Source organism: Micropterus salmoides, unplaced genomic scaffold, assembly GCF_014851395.1.
Source record: "Micropterus salmoides isolate LMB-PRFRI ecotype aquatic unplaced genomic scaffold, ASM1485139v1 Ms_hic_scaffold_9, whole genome shotgun sequence".
In the NCBI taxonomy this organism is placed as follows: Eukaryota; Metazoa; Chordata; class Actinopteri; order Centrarchiformes; family Centrarchidae; genus Micropterus; species Micropterus salmoides.
Window position 1 is genome coordinate 37226913 of NW_024044681.1, and position 16648 is coordinate 37243560.

General features: G+C 40.5%; 1 protein-coding gene across 2 annotated transcripts in view; it reads left to right on the top strand.

Annotated features, from left to right (window-relative positions):
- hlcs (holocarboxylase synthetase (biotin-(proprionyl-CoA-carboxylase (ATP-hydrolysing)) ligase)) overlaps positions 1 to 14378 on the top strand; it is a 78057-nt gene extending 63679 nt beyond the window's left edge. For both annotated transcript variants that reach the window (XM_038707901.1, XM_038707902.1), the window contains 4 exons: positions 1505 to 1665; positions 1822 to 1936; positions 4187 to 4400; positions 13908 to 14378. In XM_038707901.1, coding sequence (XP_038563829.1) covers positions 1505 to 1665; positions 1822 to 1936; positions 4187 to 4400; positions 13908 to 14079 — 662 coding nt within the window. In that variant the 3' untranslated portion in view covers positions 14080 to 14378. The remainder of the gene's footprint in view (positions 1 to 1504; positions 1666 to 1821; positions 1937 to 4186; positions 4401 to 13907) is intronic.
- The last annotated feature ends 2270 nt before the right edge of the window (positions 14379 to 16648 follow it).

Here is a 16648-nt window from a genome sequence, read left to right on the forward strand (position 1 = left end):
ATATTACACTATATTATTTATATTTTGAATTGTCACCTGAATTTTGTGTTTCCTTTTATTTAAAGACATTTCCTCAATAAATTGGTGCAGAAAAATTCACCAGAATGCAGGAAATTAAGTGTTTAAAGCCCAAAGATTCCCCCTAATTAATATTATCAGTGTTAATTTTTATCAGTAGTAATTATAAAAATTATAATAAATGTAGGGTGTACCCAGCCTTTCGCCCGATGTCAGCTGGGATTGGCTTCAGTCCCAATCGGTTGACGATGGATGGATGGATTTTTGGCCTATGATATTTAATAATTAAGATGTAGATCAATGATTTATAGGTAAAGTAATTATAAGGTTCTGTTTAACAAATGGCATAAGGTAGCAACAGAAAATGAGACAATTGATAGTTACTGTGTAGAGGTCCTTTACTGTTGCTTTATAAATGTACTTTATATGTACATTTATAAAGCAACACTATACTGTACTGGGTAGGCAGCGGCAGGAGGATGGATCGGAGCATGAAAGCAGGTGAATACAAGAAAGATTTCTGGGCTGGGCTAAGCCCCCAATGTTTCAAGAGCCTGGAAGCACCCCAGTGATGCTGTATACATTGTGTAAACACCTTATTTTGAAAACTGGATGTTGTCACATGTGTATCCTCATGCTAAATTTACCAAGACCGGTGAAATTTATAGTATATTGTATATGGTGCTAGTACAATTAAGACTTCATAGCCTCTCTTCAGGTAAGGCAACACTTGTCTTTGTAAAGTGATGACAGAATAAAATTCAGCACGTTACCATAAAGGCTCAAATACATGTGCACTCCAAATTTAGCTGCAGCTAGCTGACCGTGTTGTCACAAACGAGTGACAGTGGAAACATCTCTAAGCTGTTCAAACCCTTAACGGTACCATAGTTCCCACAAAAGAAAAGTGGTTGTCTCGATTCGGATTCGGAAGTGTGTGAGCTTGGGTGCCAAAGTGTGTTAGGTATGGGCGGTGATGGGGCAGTGGTTAAGACGCATGCCTTTGGTGTCAGAGACCTGGGTTCTACTCCTCACTGTGACACGTCCACCAATGTGTCCCTGAGCAAGACACTTAACTCCTAGTTGCTCCAGAGGGGTGCAACCTCTGACATAAATAGCAATTGTAAGTTGTTCTCGATTAAAGTGTCAGCTAAATGAATAAATGCAAAAGCTTACGACCTTACAGCAGCAGGGACGGAGCAAAACACAAAAAAAACATATTTAAACTTAGTGGTCTATTATTAAAAGAAGTGTTGCCATCGCTTGGGACTGCTAAATCTAATATATAGTGGAACAAATTAGATTGTGTCGGGCCACCATAGTCTAGTTAATGGAAAGTAAATTAAGGGAAACACTGTGTGTGTGTGTGTGTGTGTGTGTGTTCCACATACACTGGATACATTAATATATATGTTAGTGGTTTTTTTATCCTGCGTGAAAGGGGCTTTAGTGTCCCCTTGTATATTGCCTTTGTTTGCTGTTGCAGGTCGTGGCAGGAATGCCTGGCTAAGCCCTCAGGGTTGTGCCATGTTCACTCTGGGGGTCCAGGTTGAGCTGAGCTCCAGGCTCGGACAGAGGATTCCCTTTCTGCAGCATCTGGTTGCTCTGGCGGTGGTGGAGGCTGTTCGCACCCTTCCTGGATACCAGGTATTAGCCTACACATCTTCTGTGATTTGGCCTATTCACTGTACATATGAATACACCCTTAATATTAAAGTAGTAGTATATTGAAGCTCAGTGCATTGGTTATTAAATGAAACTGTGTTAATTGATGATGTTTGAACATATTTCAACCTTCATCAGGACATAGACCTGAGGGTGAAGTGGCCCAATGACATCTACTACAGTAACCTGATGAAGCTTGGGGGAGTACTGGTGACTTCCACTGTAATAGGATCAACCTTTCATCTGCTCATAGGTAACAACCTCCCCTTTATCACAGCGAATGAGACTGGATGCTTTAACTGACAGTTCTCTTTTTCACTCACATGCAATGACAGAGAGAGAGAGACCGAGAAAGGTCTAGTGAGTTGGTGTATCCCAGTTCCGCAAGGCTGTATGCTAAATTTTGTGTTGATACAAATCAAAATTCAAAAAGTAGATTACTGTTTTTCAGATTATGCAAATTAGCAAAAATTACTTCCTGGTGGGCTTTTATGGTCCTAGAGGATTTTGTGTATAGCAAGCTGAGTTTGATATGTGTGTCAAATGTCAAGTAAATCACACTAACAAGTTTTGGCCGTTAATTATAGTACCATCATCAGGCCTATTGGGTCATATTTCCTGTGAAAAATTTGCACATGATTTCCAGTTATGTGGAAACGTTTCATGTCTCTGGCTTATTCCAGCTCAGAGCAAATTTGGCGATGGCCCAAGACAACAAATAATAATAAACCAGTACAAACTCTTTGGCTTCTACTCCTTGGGATTTTTTAACCCTACTAAAGCCCTGATCATACAGAGTGCACTTTGCCTACAGTTTTTTTTTAAAGCTTGGTGTGATTTTTTAAACATTGTTTCTAGGCAACCACAGAATAATCTGTCTTAGCTTAATCATTATTTTGCTTTTGTAGTAAACAGATTTGTACCTTTTTTTTATTATATAAGTAAATTTAGCTTCTACTGTAATAGAATAAAATTTTAATCTGCTCATGAGTAACAACCTCCCCTTTATCACAGCGAATGAGACTGGAGGCTTTAACTGACAGGTCTCTTTTTCACTTACGTGTCTACATAAACCCTTCCTTCACATGAGCAACAGCCACCACTAGTTCGTCCTCCACTATTGTCATCTAATTGGACAATGGGGGGAAAAATGCCAGTAACATCGGGTCCTTTTCTGCTTTGAGTTGAAGATTTTTGTTATCAAAATGCCTACAGAAAACAATTAGAAAAAGGTAACTCTCACTTCCAAGAAATTGACCTGGAGTAAAACAATCCAGATTAAGTCGCATTTAACATGAAACACCTACAAAAAGCAATAGGAGGAGAGAGAAGAGGGACGAGAAAGCACAAGACTACAGAAGAGGGAAGAAGTTAGTAAAATGCATTAAAGGGATAAGAATGCACACAGGTGGAAAGGGAGAGGAGAGAGGAGCTCAGTGTAGTGGGGTAGTAAGGCACTATATGCTCTTTAAGATAAGATAGTGCCTGACCATTAAGAGCTTTGTAGGTGAGCAGAAGGATTTTAAATTCTATTCTGGATTTTACAGGGAGCCAATGCAGAAAAGCTAAAACAGAATTATGATCTCTTTTCCTGGTTCCTGTCAGAACACATGCCGCCGCATTCTGGATCAGCTGGGGAGTCTTAAGGGACTTGTTCGAGGTGGTTGATAATTAAGAACTGCAGTAATCCAGCCTAGAAATAACAAATGTGGTTTTTTTTGAGACAGGATGTTCCTGATTTTTGCAATGTTACATGGGTGTAAAAGGTGTTCCATGAAATATGTTTTAATTATTATTTATTAGTTATGTTTTCAAACAAGTAATTCATTACTGTTAAAAGTTTACCATATTTTCCTGTTCCTTTTATTGCCACAAGAAACAATATCCCTGAAGCATTTGCTGTTTCAATTTATTTCCTACTTCTTGGAGGGTAGCTGAGAACTACTGGAAGGTATTCAATCCTACGGTTGTGTCAGTACTCATGTGTAGCTCAGCTAGTGAGATGGCAGAGAGAGGACAGCCTTTACATTGTGGAAGTCATTAATCATTGACCTAGTTATCTCTCAACTTCTATTTACAGCATGTACTAAATAGAAAACTTGTCATGTCATTCTTTTCATTAACCGCTGAGTTACAGATTATGAGCCGCAGACGAGGCTATGCAATGACGGTAGAATGAGTCTGTACATTCAAACTAGACATACCATAGACTACTCTCCCTCTGGACAATATAACCAACAATAAATTACAAAGGTTTCGTTTTTGGTAACACAAACAAGTTGTTTTTCTCAGTAAGTAACCCTGCAACTTTACAAGTTATTTTTTAATGGCTGTAATCATGCAATGTAACAAGTTACTTTTAAAAGTAGCATTACCCAACATTGGTCACCAATAGTAATAATACAGACTCTTGCAATACATTAACAGGCACCAGTGAAATACAGTCTCTGTTGTTTGCTCAAAATGATATTGTATTGTTTCTTTAATATGATGTGCCCTACAGGCTGCGGGTTCAATGTGACAAACAGTAACCCAACAGTGTGCATCAATGACCTGATCCAGCAGTACAACATACAGCATAACTGCAGTCTGCAGCCGCTGAGCTGCGCTCAGCTCATTGCTCGGACTGTCAGCTGCTTGGAGGCTCTCATCAGCAGCTTCCAACAAGGAGGTCCAGATGCCGTCCTACCCATCTACTACAAGAGATGGCTTCACAGGTGAGCACTGCACACACCCCCCCCCCCACTGGGCTTTAGACTTGATTCAGCTGGTACATTCATTAGGGCTGAACAATTAATCAAAATTACAATACATGGTATTCTAGAGACTTTGTTTGGTACAGATCCCTGAGATGTCACACCGTAATTCATTTTAATATGTTTTTTAATAAATATTAGAAAATTGATGCAAAATGATTGCAAATCATCTTGCAATTGTAATATCAGTCAAAATAATCACAATTAGATAATTTTTCAAAATCGTTCAGCCCTAACATGCAAACATGAAATTTCTTTTGGTGGAGCTGTTCATACTAGGGATCAGGGCTTGACATTTACACCCGGCAACCCCCAGACACAAGTGGATTTAAGCAGTGGCAGGCAGAGGATGGGGGACTCGAGTCACATGACTTGACTCCAGTCGCAAATTTGAACTGAGACTTGCTTGACTATAACAGACAAAAGACTCGACTTGACTTAGACTTGAGACAGATGACTTGAAAATGACATGATTATTTTTAATAAATATTTGCATTCACTCACTCCAACATTTGCACATAATCCTCAACCATGTGTGCTTCACATAACGTTAGCGGTCCGGATCTTCGTAACAGCGGCGTGGAAATAGACCGTTACATGTAGTACAACACATTCAAGGATTATGTTGTCGATGACGGCAGGAAGAAAAGAACAGTGGTCTTCCAAACATCTTCCAAAATGTGATCATACAGTTGAATTGCCACTTCTCTTAAATTGTTTAAACAAACTGAATTCCTAAGAATTTGACTTGCTTGACTTTCATCACAGTAACTTGAGACTTGCTTGTGACTTGGACATGTGTGACTTACTCCCATCCTCTGGTGGCGGGTAACACCTTCACTCTCACTAGCCACTTTGGCGGATTGAAAAATTGTGGTCTTCTCAAAAGGCATCTGCAATAACAAACACATTGCAATGTGACACTATGACATTACAACTCCCATGAGTACTTCCTGCATTAGTCAAGCTGTTGCGCAAGTGACAGACAACACTGTAAGTGATGACCACCGTTATCTTTGCCCCATCCGATTCTCCCTCACTCAAGTCATTCCCAGAACTTCTTGGGCATTCATCCTTCTTTTGCTCCGATCTATCTATTATCATATCTATCTATCAAATTTATAGCTCTAGCTCGTGAAATAGCAGCCTGCTTGTTAAAAGACGTCTAAATAATAGCTGTTACTAGGTAACCGGTGCAAATGTTGAGCGCAGCATTACACAGCTGTTTCTATGAGGGGCTAAAAATGACCCCTCAGCAGTTCTAGGTATAAATATCTGTACCATTTTTCATTTAGTCTATAGCAACATCACCTTTACTGTCTGTACCTCTGTGTGTGTGTATTGTGTAGGCTGCCTCCCTCCCCTCTCTCTCCTGCCATCCCTCTCTTTTTCTCTCTGTTGCTCTCTTGCCCTCTCTCTCTCTCTCTCTCCCCCTCGCTCTCTCGTCGTCTCTCTCTCTCTCTCTCTCTCTCTCTGTTCCTCTCTTGCCCTCTCTCTCTCTCTCCCTCTCTCCTTCACCCCCAACCGGTCGAGGCAGATGGCCGCCCACCCTGAGCCATGGTTCTGCTCGAGGTTTCTGCCTCTTAAAAGGAAGTTTTTCCTTGCCTCATAGATCATAAGGTTCTTATTTATCCCACAACCCCTGAAATTCACTAGATTAATAAACCAATTTTAGGAAAGTCATGAAATGAGAGATATAAGGATTTTATTTTCACGGAGATGCATGCATTTGAAAAAGCCAGGTGGGTTAAAATGACCCCTTGTCTCTTCTAGTCAGCCTCTCCTTGACTCTCACATTCACATATAAGATGTAAAAAGTTGTTTTTCAGAATTTGGTCAGACAAAAATAATGTGTTCGCCTTTGCTCTTTGTTTCAAAAACTTTTTTGTAAGGGAGGTTTTTCTTGTTTGAGATTTAGACATTATCATCCTGTCAAAATGATACTGTAAATAAGCAACTGTTTGATCTTAGTGACCGAACCATTTTTGTTGGGTTGCTAGCTGGAGGGACACTACTCTTTTCTGTAAGCTTAGGGATCCAAGCACCAATGCATTTTGATTTAGAATTCGCAAACCACACATTTATTTTTCAAATACTTTATATCTACTCATTTGGTACGTTGAGCTGCATCACCTGATACAGACAACGCCCATGTCAATTTCGCACTGGTCTATTAACTCAGAGACTTCAGAAAGGTGACAAACGATTATTTGGGACCACACATGCCATTTTTATTGTTTGAAATTTTTATTTTGCACTATATTTTTGCACTTTAATTTTTGTCTGTGCAGATTAAGGTGTGTTAAAGTCAAAGGCAGCTGCGTTTGGAAGATACCAAAAGACTTTTTGCCTCTCATTCAAGAGGCTTCTTCAGTTCTGTTCAGTTTTTCAGTCCTGAACTGAAGAAGCCTCTTGATCTGCGTATGTTATTTTTGAATTACAATATATTTTACTGAAAGCTGACACCAAATTAGGTGCACTACCCCTTGATGTGATCAAAATATACCATGACAAATTTGGTGCAAATACAACCATAGATAAATGCGTTTTTTTGTATTTTGGTGCAAAATATTATTAAATCCATCAATCTGTGGAGATGCCATTAATAGATATTGAATATTATATTAATAATAATTCATAATTGTATAATTTAAATAAATGAAACCAAATTTTGTGTGCCCATGCAATAAACAGTATCTTGCAGTATTGACATACAAATTCTGGTGAAAATTGGATGATGTTTAATGTATTATAGGAATTTAGAATTAAGAAATTATGTAACTGATGCTGTGGTCTCATTATGGTATCACACACCCACAATTCTAGAGGGCAGCCTGTTTCCTGTTTTTGTAGCTGGACTTAACTGAAATTACAAAATGAAGCCAAGACCAAACCTTATATTATATATACCATTTATATTAGATTACACATGTAGGCTGATTAGTAAATAATAATATTACATTTCATCACAAGGACGATCAATGTCATGTTTCTGTCTTTGGAAAGTGTGTTTAATGGCGTCGCTATCAACAATTCTTACACTCTGCCTGTATCAGTTGTTCTGCTGACACTTTCTCTTCGTTTGCTCAGTGGAGCCTGTAAATGTTGCAGGTCTATAGTTCAGTATTTATTGGGTCTCTATGCCAGCTGGATGACGCAGGTTCAAATCTCAAGCTGGGCATGGTGCACTGTATGATTCACATAGTTAATCTGTATTTTTATACAAGTTACAAGAGTAAACCTGTGAATATTAGAGATGTTCTAATATCAAATGATCACATTGAAGCTAATCAGCGGATAATAGTGTGATGTTTCATTAGACACTGTTTAAATATGGGTTTAAACATTGCTAGATAATACTCACACCAATAGTTGTATCATGAGATAAAGCTGAGTAATGAAATGTTTTAATGCATTATATACTGTATATCATTTTAAACAAAGATATGCTGCTACCTCTCAATTTATTGTCACCAGACGCCGGCATTCACAAGCCAAGCTCCCTGCTGTGGTCGGTTAGCATGAGCTCCTATACATTTATGAGCAATAACACAACAGAGGTAAAATAAAAGAAATGATGCCAAGGATGTTTCAACTTCTCGAATCATGGATGGACCCCCCCCCAAAGAATCGCCACCTTAGGCACACAGTGGAGGCGTTAGTATGTCCCTGTGATCCTGGGACCTGTGTTGACCAGGGCAGTAGCCCCTGGTAGGGTCTCCCAAGGCAAATTAGTCCGACAAGAGGGGCCAGATTAAGAGCAGGGTTTCCGTTACGTACGCTGCAAAATTATTGCCACCCCTTCTTCAGAATTTCATGAAATGTCATGAAGACACAATTACATGACTCTGCAAAGGCTTTTAGTTTGACAGGACAGTGAAGACACGTCGGTGGAACACTTAATCTTTCGGCAACACCGGAGTGCTGGCGACACGCATCCAAGCATAGGCAGGGAGACAGAGTAAGGAGAAAGGTAGATTTAACAAGTTAACATTAAGTTAGATAAATTGTACAGTTTAAAAGAACATTCACCATTAACATCAAACGAACAATTTGGCCGATAAACCACATAGTATTAAAATAGAGACAAAAAACTGCCGTTGAAAATCAATTGGTATGAACTGTCATCCAAGCTGTGTGCGTGCGTTACACAAGAGAGCTCTAGCCAGTGCACTTGTGCCAGATATAAATGAGATGGGCAGATGCAAGCTTTTACAAAATAAGGCAAGCTTTGGTTGTTCTACTTGTGTTTCTCAAATCCAGAAACTGCATACTGTGTCACTGGCCATATTGGAAAGCAGCCTGTATGACCCGTTCACAAGGTGCAGAAATACTTTCACTTTCCATTAAAGGCGTTTTAAAGCCTATTTAGTCTGTGCAGAAAATGTAGGCTACATACTGTATAACAATCAGATGTTCACTGGATTGATTCTGCCTAAAATAGCAGAATCCTGTCAGTGTGTAGAGCATGGTCTTTTCTTTTCCTCTAATTCGCTTGGTTGCTACTTGTTTTTTAGCAATATCCGACAGGAATTAATTTCATTGAATGATGCTGGTGAATCTGATCTTTGCTTTCAGTCAGGCTACCAGCTGTTATTTATTCAGGAAAAAAATGATTTTTGAGCTCAATTCAATTTTATTTATATAGCGCCAAATCACAACAACAGTTATCTCACAGCGCTTTTCATAAAAGAGCAGGTCTAGACCATACTCTGTGATGATATTTACAGAAGCCCAACAGTTCCCACCAAGAGCAAGCACTAGGCGACAGAGGCAAGGAAAAACTTCCTTTTAAGAGGCAGAAACCTCGAGCAGAACCATGGCTCAGGGTGGGCAGCCATCTGCCTCGACCGGTTGGGGGTGAAGGAGAGAGGGAGAGAGTGAGAGAGAGAGAGAGGGCAAGAGAGGAACAGAGAGAGAGAGAGAGAGAGACGACGAGAGAGAGAGGGGGAGAGAGAGAGGGCAAGAGAGCAACAGAGAGAAAAAGAGAGGGATGGCAGGAGAGAGAGGGGAGGGAGGCAGCCTACACAATATACACACAGAGGTACAGACAGTGAAGGTGATGTTGCTATAGACTAAATGAAAAATGGTACAGATATTTATAGTAGTGTTAATGATAACAATCGTAATGTTAATGATTATAATAACAATAATAACAATAGGACTAGTAACAATAGTTGTTGTAGCAGAGGGTGTCGAGCAGGAACACGGGGGCAGCAGGTGACCCGCAGCCACAGATCCAGACTCCACAGCTCCAGAGCCAGAAACACCTGCAGGAAGTGACAGGAGAGAGGAGAGGGACGAGAAAGCACAAGACTACCAGAAAGGGGAGAAGTCGAGTTAGTAGTAGTGGTGGTGGTGGCCCATAGATAAGATGCTTGGTGTGGGAGACCCAGGTTCAACCCAGGTTCAATTCCCACTGTGAGACATCCACCATTGTGTCCCTGAGCAAGACACTTAACCCATCATTGCTCCAGAGGCGTGCGACCTCTGACATATAGAGCAATTGTAAGTCGCTTTGGATAAAAGCGTCAGCTAAATGAGTAAATGTAAATGTAGTAACATGCAATAATGGGATGAGGTTGCATACAGAGGGAGAGAAAGTAGAGGGGAGAGAGGAGCTCAGTGCATCATGGGAAATCCCCCAGCAGTCTAGGCCTATAGCAGCATAACTAAGGGATGGTTCAGGACTCACCTGAGCCAGCCCTAACTATAAGCTTTATCAAAGAGTAAAGTCTTAAGCCTACTCTTAAATGTGGAGATGGTGTCTGCCTCCTGAACCCAAACTGGAACCTGGTTCCACAGGAGAGGAGCTTGATAGCTGAACGCTCTGGCTCCTAGTCTATGGGATGGGAACTCCCTTTGGGCTGGACTTTGAGCTTTTTTACTTTGCAAACCTAAGACATGCACAAAAAAGGTATATAACTCAATAAAGGAGAGGGAAAAAGCCAAAAACCATAATACCACCTTTTTTAATGTGATTGTGGCACCTTTTCACTAAAACCAGACTAACCGACAACACCTGTGATCAGGCACACAAATCCACACGCGTTATCTTCAGCTCATCTGACAAAGTGCAGCTGACAGTCCCAACCAGAGCAAGGCAGCCTCAGGTTCATTTTTTTATAAAAACTCTACGGTGCGGCTGTGGCTCAGGAGGTAGAGCGGGTTGGCCGTTAATCGGAAGGTCGGCGGTTCAATCCCTGGCTCCCCCTGGTTGCGTGTCGAAGTGTCCTTGGGCTATTCTGCCAGTGTGTGAATGTTAGTTTCCGTTTGAGCACTTAGGCTCAGTGTATGAATGTGTGTGACTATGTGAGTAGTCGCAAAGACTAGAAAGGCGCTATACATTTACATGTCAGGTTACCGGGGCACAAACTGGCTGCGAATCACGAGGTGGGTCTACTTCACGGCACTCACTGGTGTCGCACCGGGTCTTTGACAATGGACGAAGTTGCTTTCAGGGGAAGTCCGATAGCGTTATATCCCTCTTGTAAATGTGTTATGATAGCGATAACAAGGCGTTCAAGGTGTATTCTTTAGAGAAATGAACGCGTTACCACAATTAAAACAAGAAACAGGGCATCCATTTTCCACAGTTTACACAGTCAACTCCATGTGGGTGAAATTTCACAGATGATAGTCTGACTTCCCGTACCCATGAAGGCAGCACGGAGCTGCGCCAGAAGCAGCTGACAGAAACACTAAAGAGAAGAAGAGTTACGAGACAAGTCTTTTCTAGCCGCAGTGGAGTATACTGGCAGGGTTTAATGTTGCAAACCAGAGTTTTTTGCAAGTAGTTGAAGTTTAAACTCTTATTGTTGTGGATCTTTGGTGTAAACTGGCTTTAGATCTTTCACCTCAACAAATGCCCCTCCAAAATATTGCTTCCAGCGCCCTCCGTCATAATCTGAACGACGTTGAGAAATACTGATGTAATTTAATAAAACTATAACTAAGTTACTGAAAAGGTCCTGTTACTAAAACATACTAAAACATTACATTATATACTAAAGACATTTTGAAAGCTTGAACATTACCTTTGTCTCTTTTGTCCTAGATTGAATGTGCCCCTCTGACAAAACAACTGGCCCCAGTCTGGCCCCCTCAATAAAATTGGTCTAGAACCACCACTGCCCTACATTCAGCAGCGGCTGCTTCCGTGTTATTGCCATAATATTTTTTTGCGTTGTAAAGACTATATTCATAGATACTTTGTGAATAATCAGATCGTACTGGGTACCTGTGCTATTGGAGAAGGCAGATCACATGCAGCGTCCTCCATAACAGAGCAAGTCTAGTGGTTTGGTTGTCTACCATCTCAAGATAACAGCAGATGCAGGCAACAGTAGGCTAGGCAGCAAGCAAGATGGATATTTTATTTAGTTATCATGCCTTCATGTAAATTGTAAAAAAAAAAGTAAAATAATTGTATTTAACAGAAATGGCTAAATTAGAGATAGGCTAATCAACAAGCAAGGCAAAGTGCATACCCTAGAAATAGGCTGTTTCTAACTGATACATAGCAGATGAAACACTTATCTATTATTCCAAAAAAGAAGATCTCTGGCGCCCATACACTAAATAATATTAATACACAAAGTAACTTGTACTTTGTTTAGTTTATTAACCAAATACTTTTATACTTTAACTTGAGTGGTTTGTCAAATGGTAATTTTTATTTTAGTGATTCTTTATGGAAGTAATTGTACTTTTACTTCAGTAAAGATTTTCAGACCTCGGCAGCTCCAGTACCAGTGCTAGTGAACATGACAGACAGCAGAAATCAGGCCAAATAGCAAAACAGACTCAAAGTTAAAAAATTAAAAATATAGCCGCAAGCGGCGATTTGCGGGCTCAAACCTTTTTTGGTGCAGATGTGAGCTTGTACACTGAAGTTATAACAACTTCCTGTTTCATGGCGAAAATGTACGTTGGGTACGTCTGCACATGATACACGTACCACAGAAACTTTGTACACGTAGGTGATACTCTGTCTGGGGGCTGCTTTGTAAGGGGCACTAGCGAGCCATTTTGCCACGCCCATGCGCAAAACCCATAAAATACGAAATTTTTTGCCCCACCTGAATTATGAGCAAAGTTTGGTGAATTTCGAGCACGTTTCGGCCTCCAAGAAAAAAGAAAGACAAAAACGAATGCCTTCAGTTCCAGTTGGGACCCTACACATTCCGTGCTCGTGCAATAGGCAGAGTAATGGGGATATTGTCAAGCGGTGGAGAGAGCCCTGTAAGCAGGGTTGTTGAGGAGGGGGGTCATGGGAGTTTGACCATTCCAAAGCACATATAGATTACATGTGCTTTGGGGACTTGGAGAAGGCTTCAACCCTGTCCCCTGAGGAATCCTGTGGGTGGTACTGTGGGAGTATGGTGGTACCAGGGACCAAAATGAGAGGTGCGTCTCTATTCTCAGCACAAGTCAAACATGTTTTCAGTGGGTGTTGGCTTCATCAGACTATGTCCTTCAGCACACACTGGGGCAATTTGCAGACCAGGTTGGCAATTTGTGTGGAGTTTGAAGCGGGTGGGTACCTCCAAGTCTGAGGCCATGGTTCTTTGTCGGAAAACTGTTGACCGCTCTTACCACATTGGATCTTCTGGAAATCTTCCGGGCACGTCCAACTGGTGGAAGATCTCCCCCAGTAGGAGCTGGAAAGTGTTGCTGGAGAGAGGGATGTCCTGGAGGCTTCACCCTGCTTAACCCGTTGCCACCATAACCTAAAAGTATAGATTTTTCTCTCAAAATTCTCTTGAGTAAGAGTGAAAAGCCACAAGGCCCTTAGTAGAAAAGGATTATTATTTTGGCACAGGCTTGTCTCCATCTCAAAAAAGACAATGTTCCCTTACACCTCCTCATGAAAACTAATGACAGTGTGGATTAGGTATTGAAATGACATGCAATACAGCTCTTCACTTTGTTTTCTGTGTTGTGATTTAATGTGGATGTCACAATGAAAAACAATTCAGTTATTAAGGACAAAAAGCTACGTAGTTCTTTTAACATGTTATCCCATTTAATAATGACAGTAAATCAAAAAGAAAGGCCTATAACAAGTGGTATTGTACTTCACTTTATTTTTCATTCATTTGTGTGATTTGTTTATTTTAGGCATTTTAAGAGATTAGTGCAATACAGTTGGTGGTTCTGAAGTATTTGGATGCAGTGTACATAATGTGTAAGGGTAGACAATGGAGGACTCGAGGCTGTGAAAAGATGACACACTGTCAGTCTGTGTAGTAGGGAGAACATGGCTTCAAGTCAGAGTTATATGGGAGGGGTTTTTGTTTTTGAGGATTATGGCCCAGGAAAATACGTTGTGGAGGTGGTGTCTTTAAGGCTCTCACTCTTGGGTAGGTAACCTTTTCAGTTGCAGCGTTTCGTAAAGTTTCCTGAAGCCCATAATAACATCCTGAAGCATAACTTTGACAGTGGTTCTCTGTTCTCTGACCTCAGTGGGACTCAGGTGCATCTCTGGAGCGAGGACGGGCTGGAGGCTGAGGTGGTGGGTCTGGACTGCAATGGCTTCCTTCAAGTGCACAGCAAGGAGCAGGGCGTGGTCTCAGTGGAGCCTGATGGAAACTCTTTCGACATGCTGAGGAACCTAGTGGTCATCAAGCAGCGTTAGGACCAAACTCTCTTTCAGCTTATTCATGTTATTTAGTCGGAAAAATGTAACTATAAAAACTACAATAATGTACTAGGTTTTCTAATTGATCAATACATTGTTAAATATGTTACTGGTTTAAAGTGGGAGTATTGGGTAGCTTCTCCTTATGTTAACATGACCTACATTTAAATTAGTTAGGGTTGTTGGAAAACCTGCAGATTTGGGACCACCCATTCAAACCATTATCTAATAACTTGTACTACTTTCATGATTATCATTGCAGCCTTTTCTGTGCAAAATAAACATTTCCCCAGAAATATGATTTTTATTTATTTAAACTAACCATCTCCTTTTAATTTACCTGGTCCCAGCAGTCTACACAAAACTTTGGAGTTGTGTATTGGGAGTGTCCTGAAATTTCTGTATGAAGACCAGCAATAAAATTATTGATGGAGACTGGAGGGAAGAACGGAAAGAAGTCGTCACCACTAGTGATGTCTCCTAGTATCTAATATTAAATAAAAATTAAAATAAATTAAAGAGAAAAAATATATTTTAAACACCACAGGAAGGTAATAATGCAACAAATATTAGTTGTGGCTCACCAGGTACAATGGGTCGACTACTAATCATAGGGTTGGTGGTTTGAGCATGCCTCTTCCAATCCATGTGTCACCCCAAACTGCTCCCAGGGGTTAGGCCAGCACCTTCCATGGTATCTCACTTACCATATTTTCAGCATGTTTGGATTAGTTTTAAGGTTTTGGGCATACATTTTAAAGCCATCACAGTGACTGATGTTAAGGCATGTTTGTTCATATGATTCCAGTATTATAGATTATTATAGTTGCTGGATAAATTATTCACTATTCAAATGATTCATTATATGAAACAAAATAAATAATTATACAGTTTGTTCCCTTTAGGTCAGTTCTTAGTAAAAGCTCATTTGGCAGCAGATATAGCAGGAGCCAATCCTTGTTTTCCGTTGTAAAGGTGGTTATACATGTTACTTTATTGTTCTGCTATGTTGTTTTTACATTTGAGATTTGTGTCATTTTGATGAATATAAGAAGCCACGATACAGTTCAACAGATAAAATGGACACAACATTTGTTTGGTGTTTGTATTTGTGTTTCTACAAAATTACATGTCTTCTACAGTCATCAGAAGAGGTTTTGCCTAATTGGCAGCATACAGTAGATCTACTCTACTGATCCACACATCCTCCTTATGAAGCAAGACAGATATATGAGAGGATCTTTATTGTAAATATGAAGCTACTGTCAACAGCTGGTTAACTAAGCACAAAGATAAGAAACTGGGAACAAAAGCTTATGTTACAGGCAAATCACAGTTTATTGCAACTGTTGGATAACGTACAAAATGGGAATAAAACAATAAAAGAAAAAAATGCAGATGCAGACACATCATGAACTGCCAGGCAATCAGATGTGTTAGAATTAAACAGTTTATCCAGGATATCTAAACTACTTTTTTTGAAGGTCAAACTGAAAATGAGTGCAAAAGAAATGTTAAAAATCCCACATTGCACAGGACAACTGTGTGCGCACCACTACAGTATGTACTGTTTGCGCATGCTGAAGCACGACTCTGCTTTGTCTTATTGTCAACATGATACCAATTCCAACACCCATCAGGTTCAGCTTCAAGGGGCTGCTAGCTTACATTATGCTAAAACCTCTGTAGGCTGCCTACTCAATTGCACCTTAATTTGAGTGTGTTAATTATAAGTGATTTATGTTTTGCAATAAATATATTGAATAAATAGTGCATACAAAAACTATGCATTTGTGTGTTAAATAAAATGGGATTGGGAAGAGCTTCCTAAAGGGTTGTCTCTGCTCATGCTGTGGCTGAACCTTATCATATACACTAGTTATACTACAGCAGGTCTAGCACAGGGGTTGCAAAGCTGTTCTGTTTCCCCAAAAAATTATATGGCTCTTTCATTTTAGACCTAGACTGCCGGGGGACCCCATGATGCACTGAGCTCCTCTCTCCTCTTCTTTCTCTCCCTCTGTATGCAACCTCATCCCATTATTGCATGTTACTAACACAACTTCTCCCCTTTCTGGTAGTCTTGTGCTTTCTCGTCCCTCTCCTCTCTCCTCCTATCACTTCCTGCAGGTGTTTCTGGCTCTGGAGCTGTGGAGTCTGGATCTGTGGTTGCGAGTCACCTGAGTAACATTACGATTGTTATCATTAACACTACTATACATATTTGTACCATTTTTCATTTAGTGTGTATATTGTGTAGGCTGCCTCCCTCCCCTCTCTCTCCTTCCATCCCTCTCTCTTTCTCTCTGTTCCTCTCTTGCCCTCTCTCTCTCTCTCTCTCCCTCTCTCCTTCACCCCCAACCGGTCGAGGCAGATGGCCGCCCGCCCTGAGCCATGGTTCTGCTCGAGGTTTCTGCCTCTTAAAGGAAGTTTTTCCTTGCCTCTGTCGCCTAGTGCTGCTCTTGTTGGGAACTGTTGGGCTTCTGTAAATAGCATCATAGAGTACGGTCTAGACCTGCTCTTTTATGAAAAGCGCTGTGAGATAACTGTTGTTGTGATTTGAATT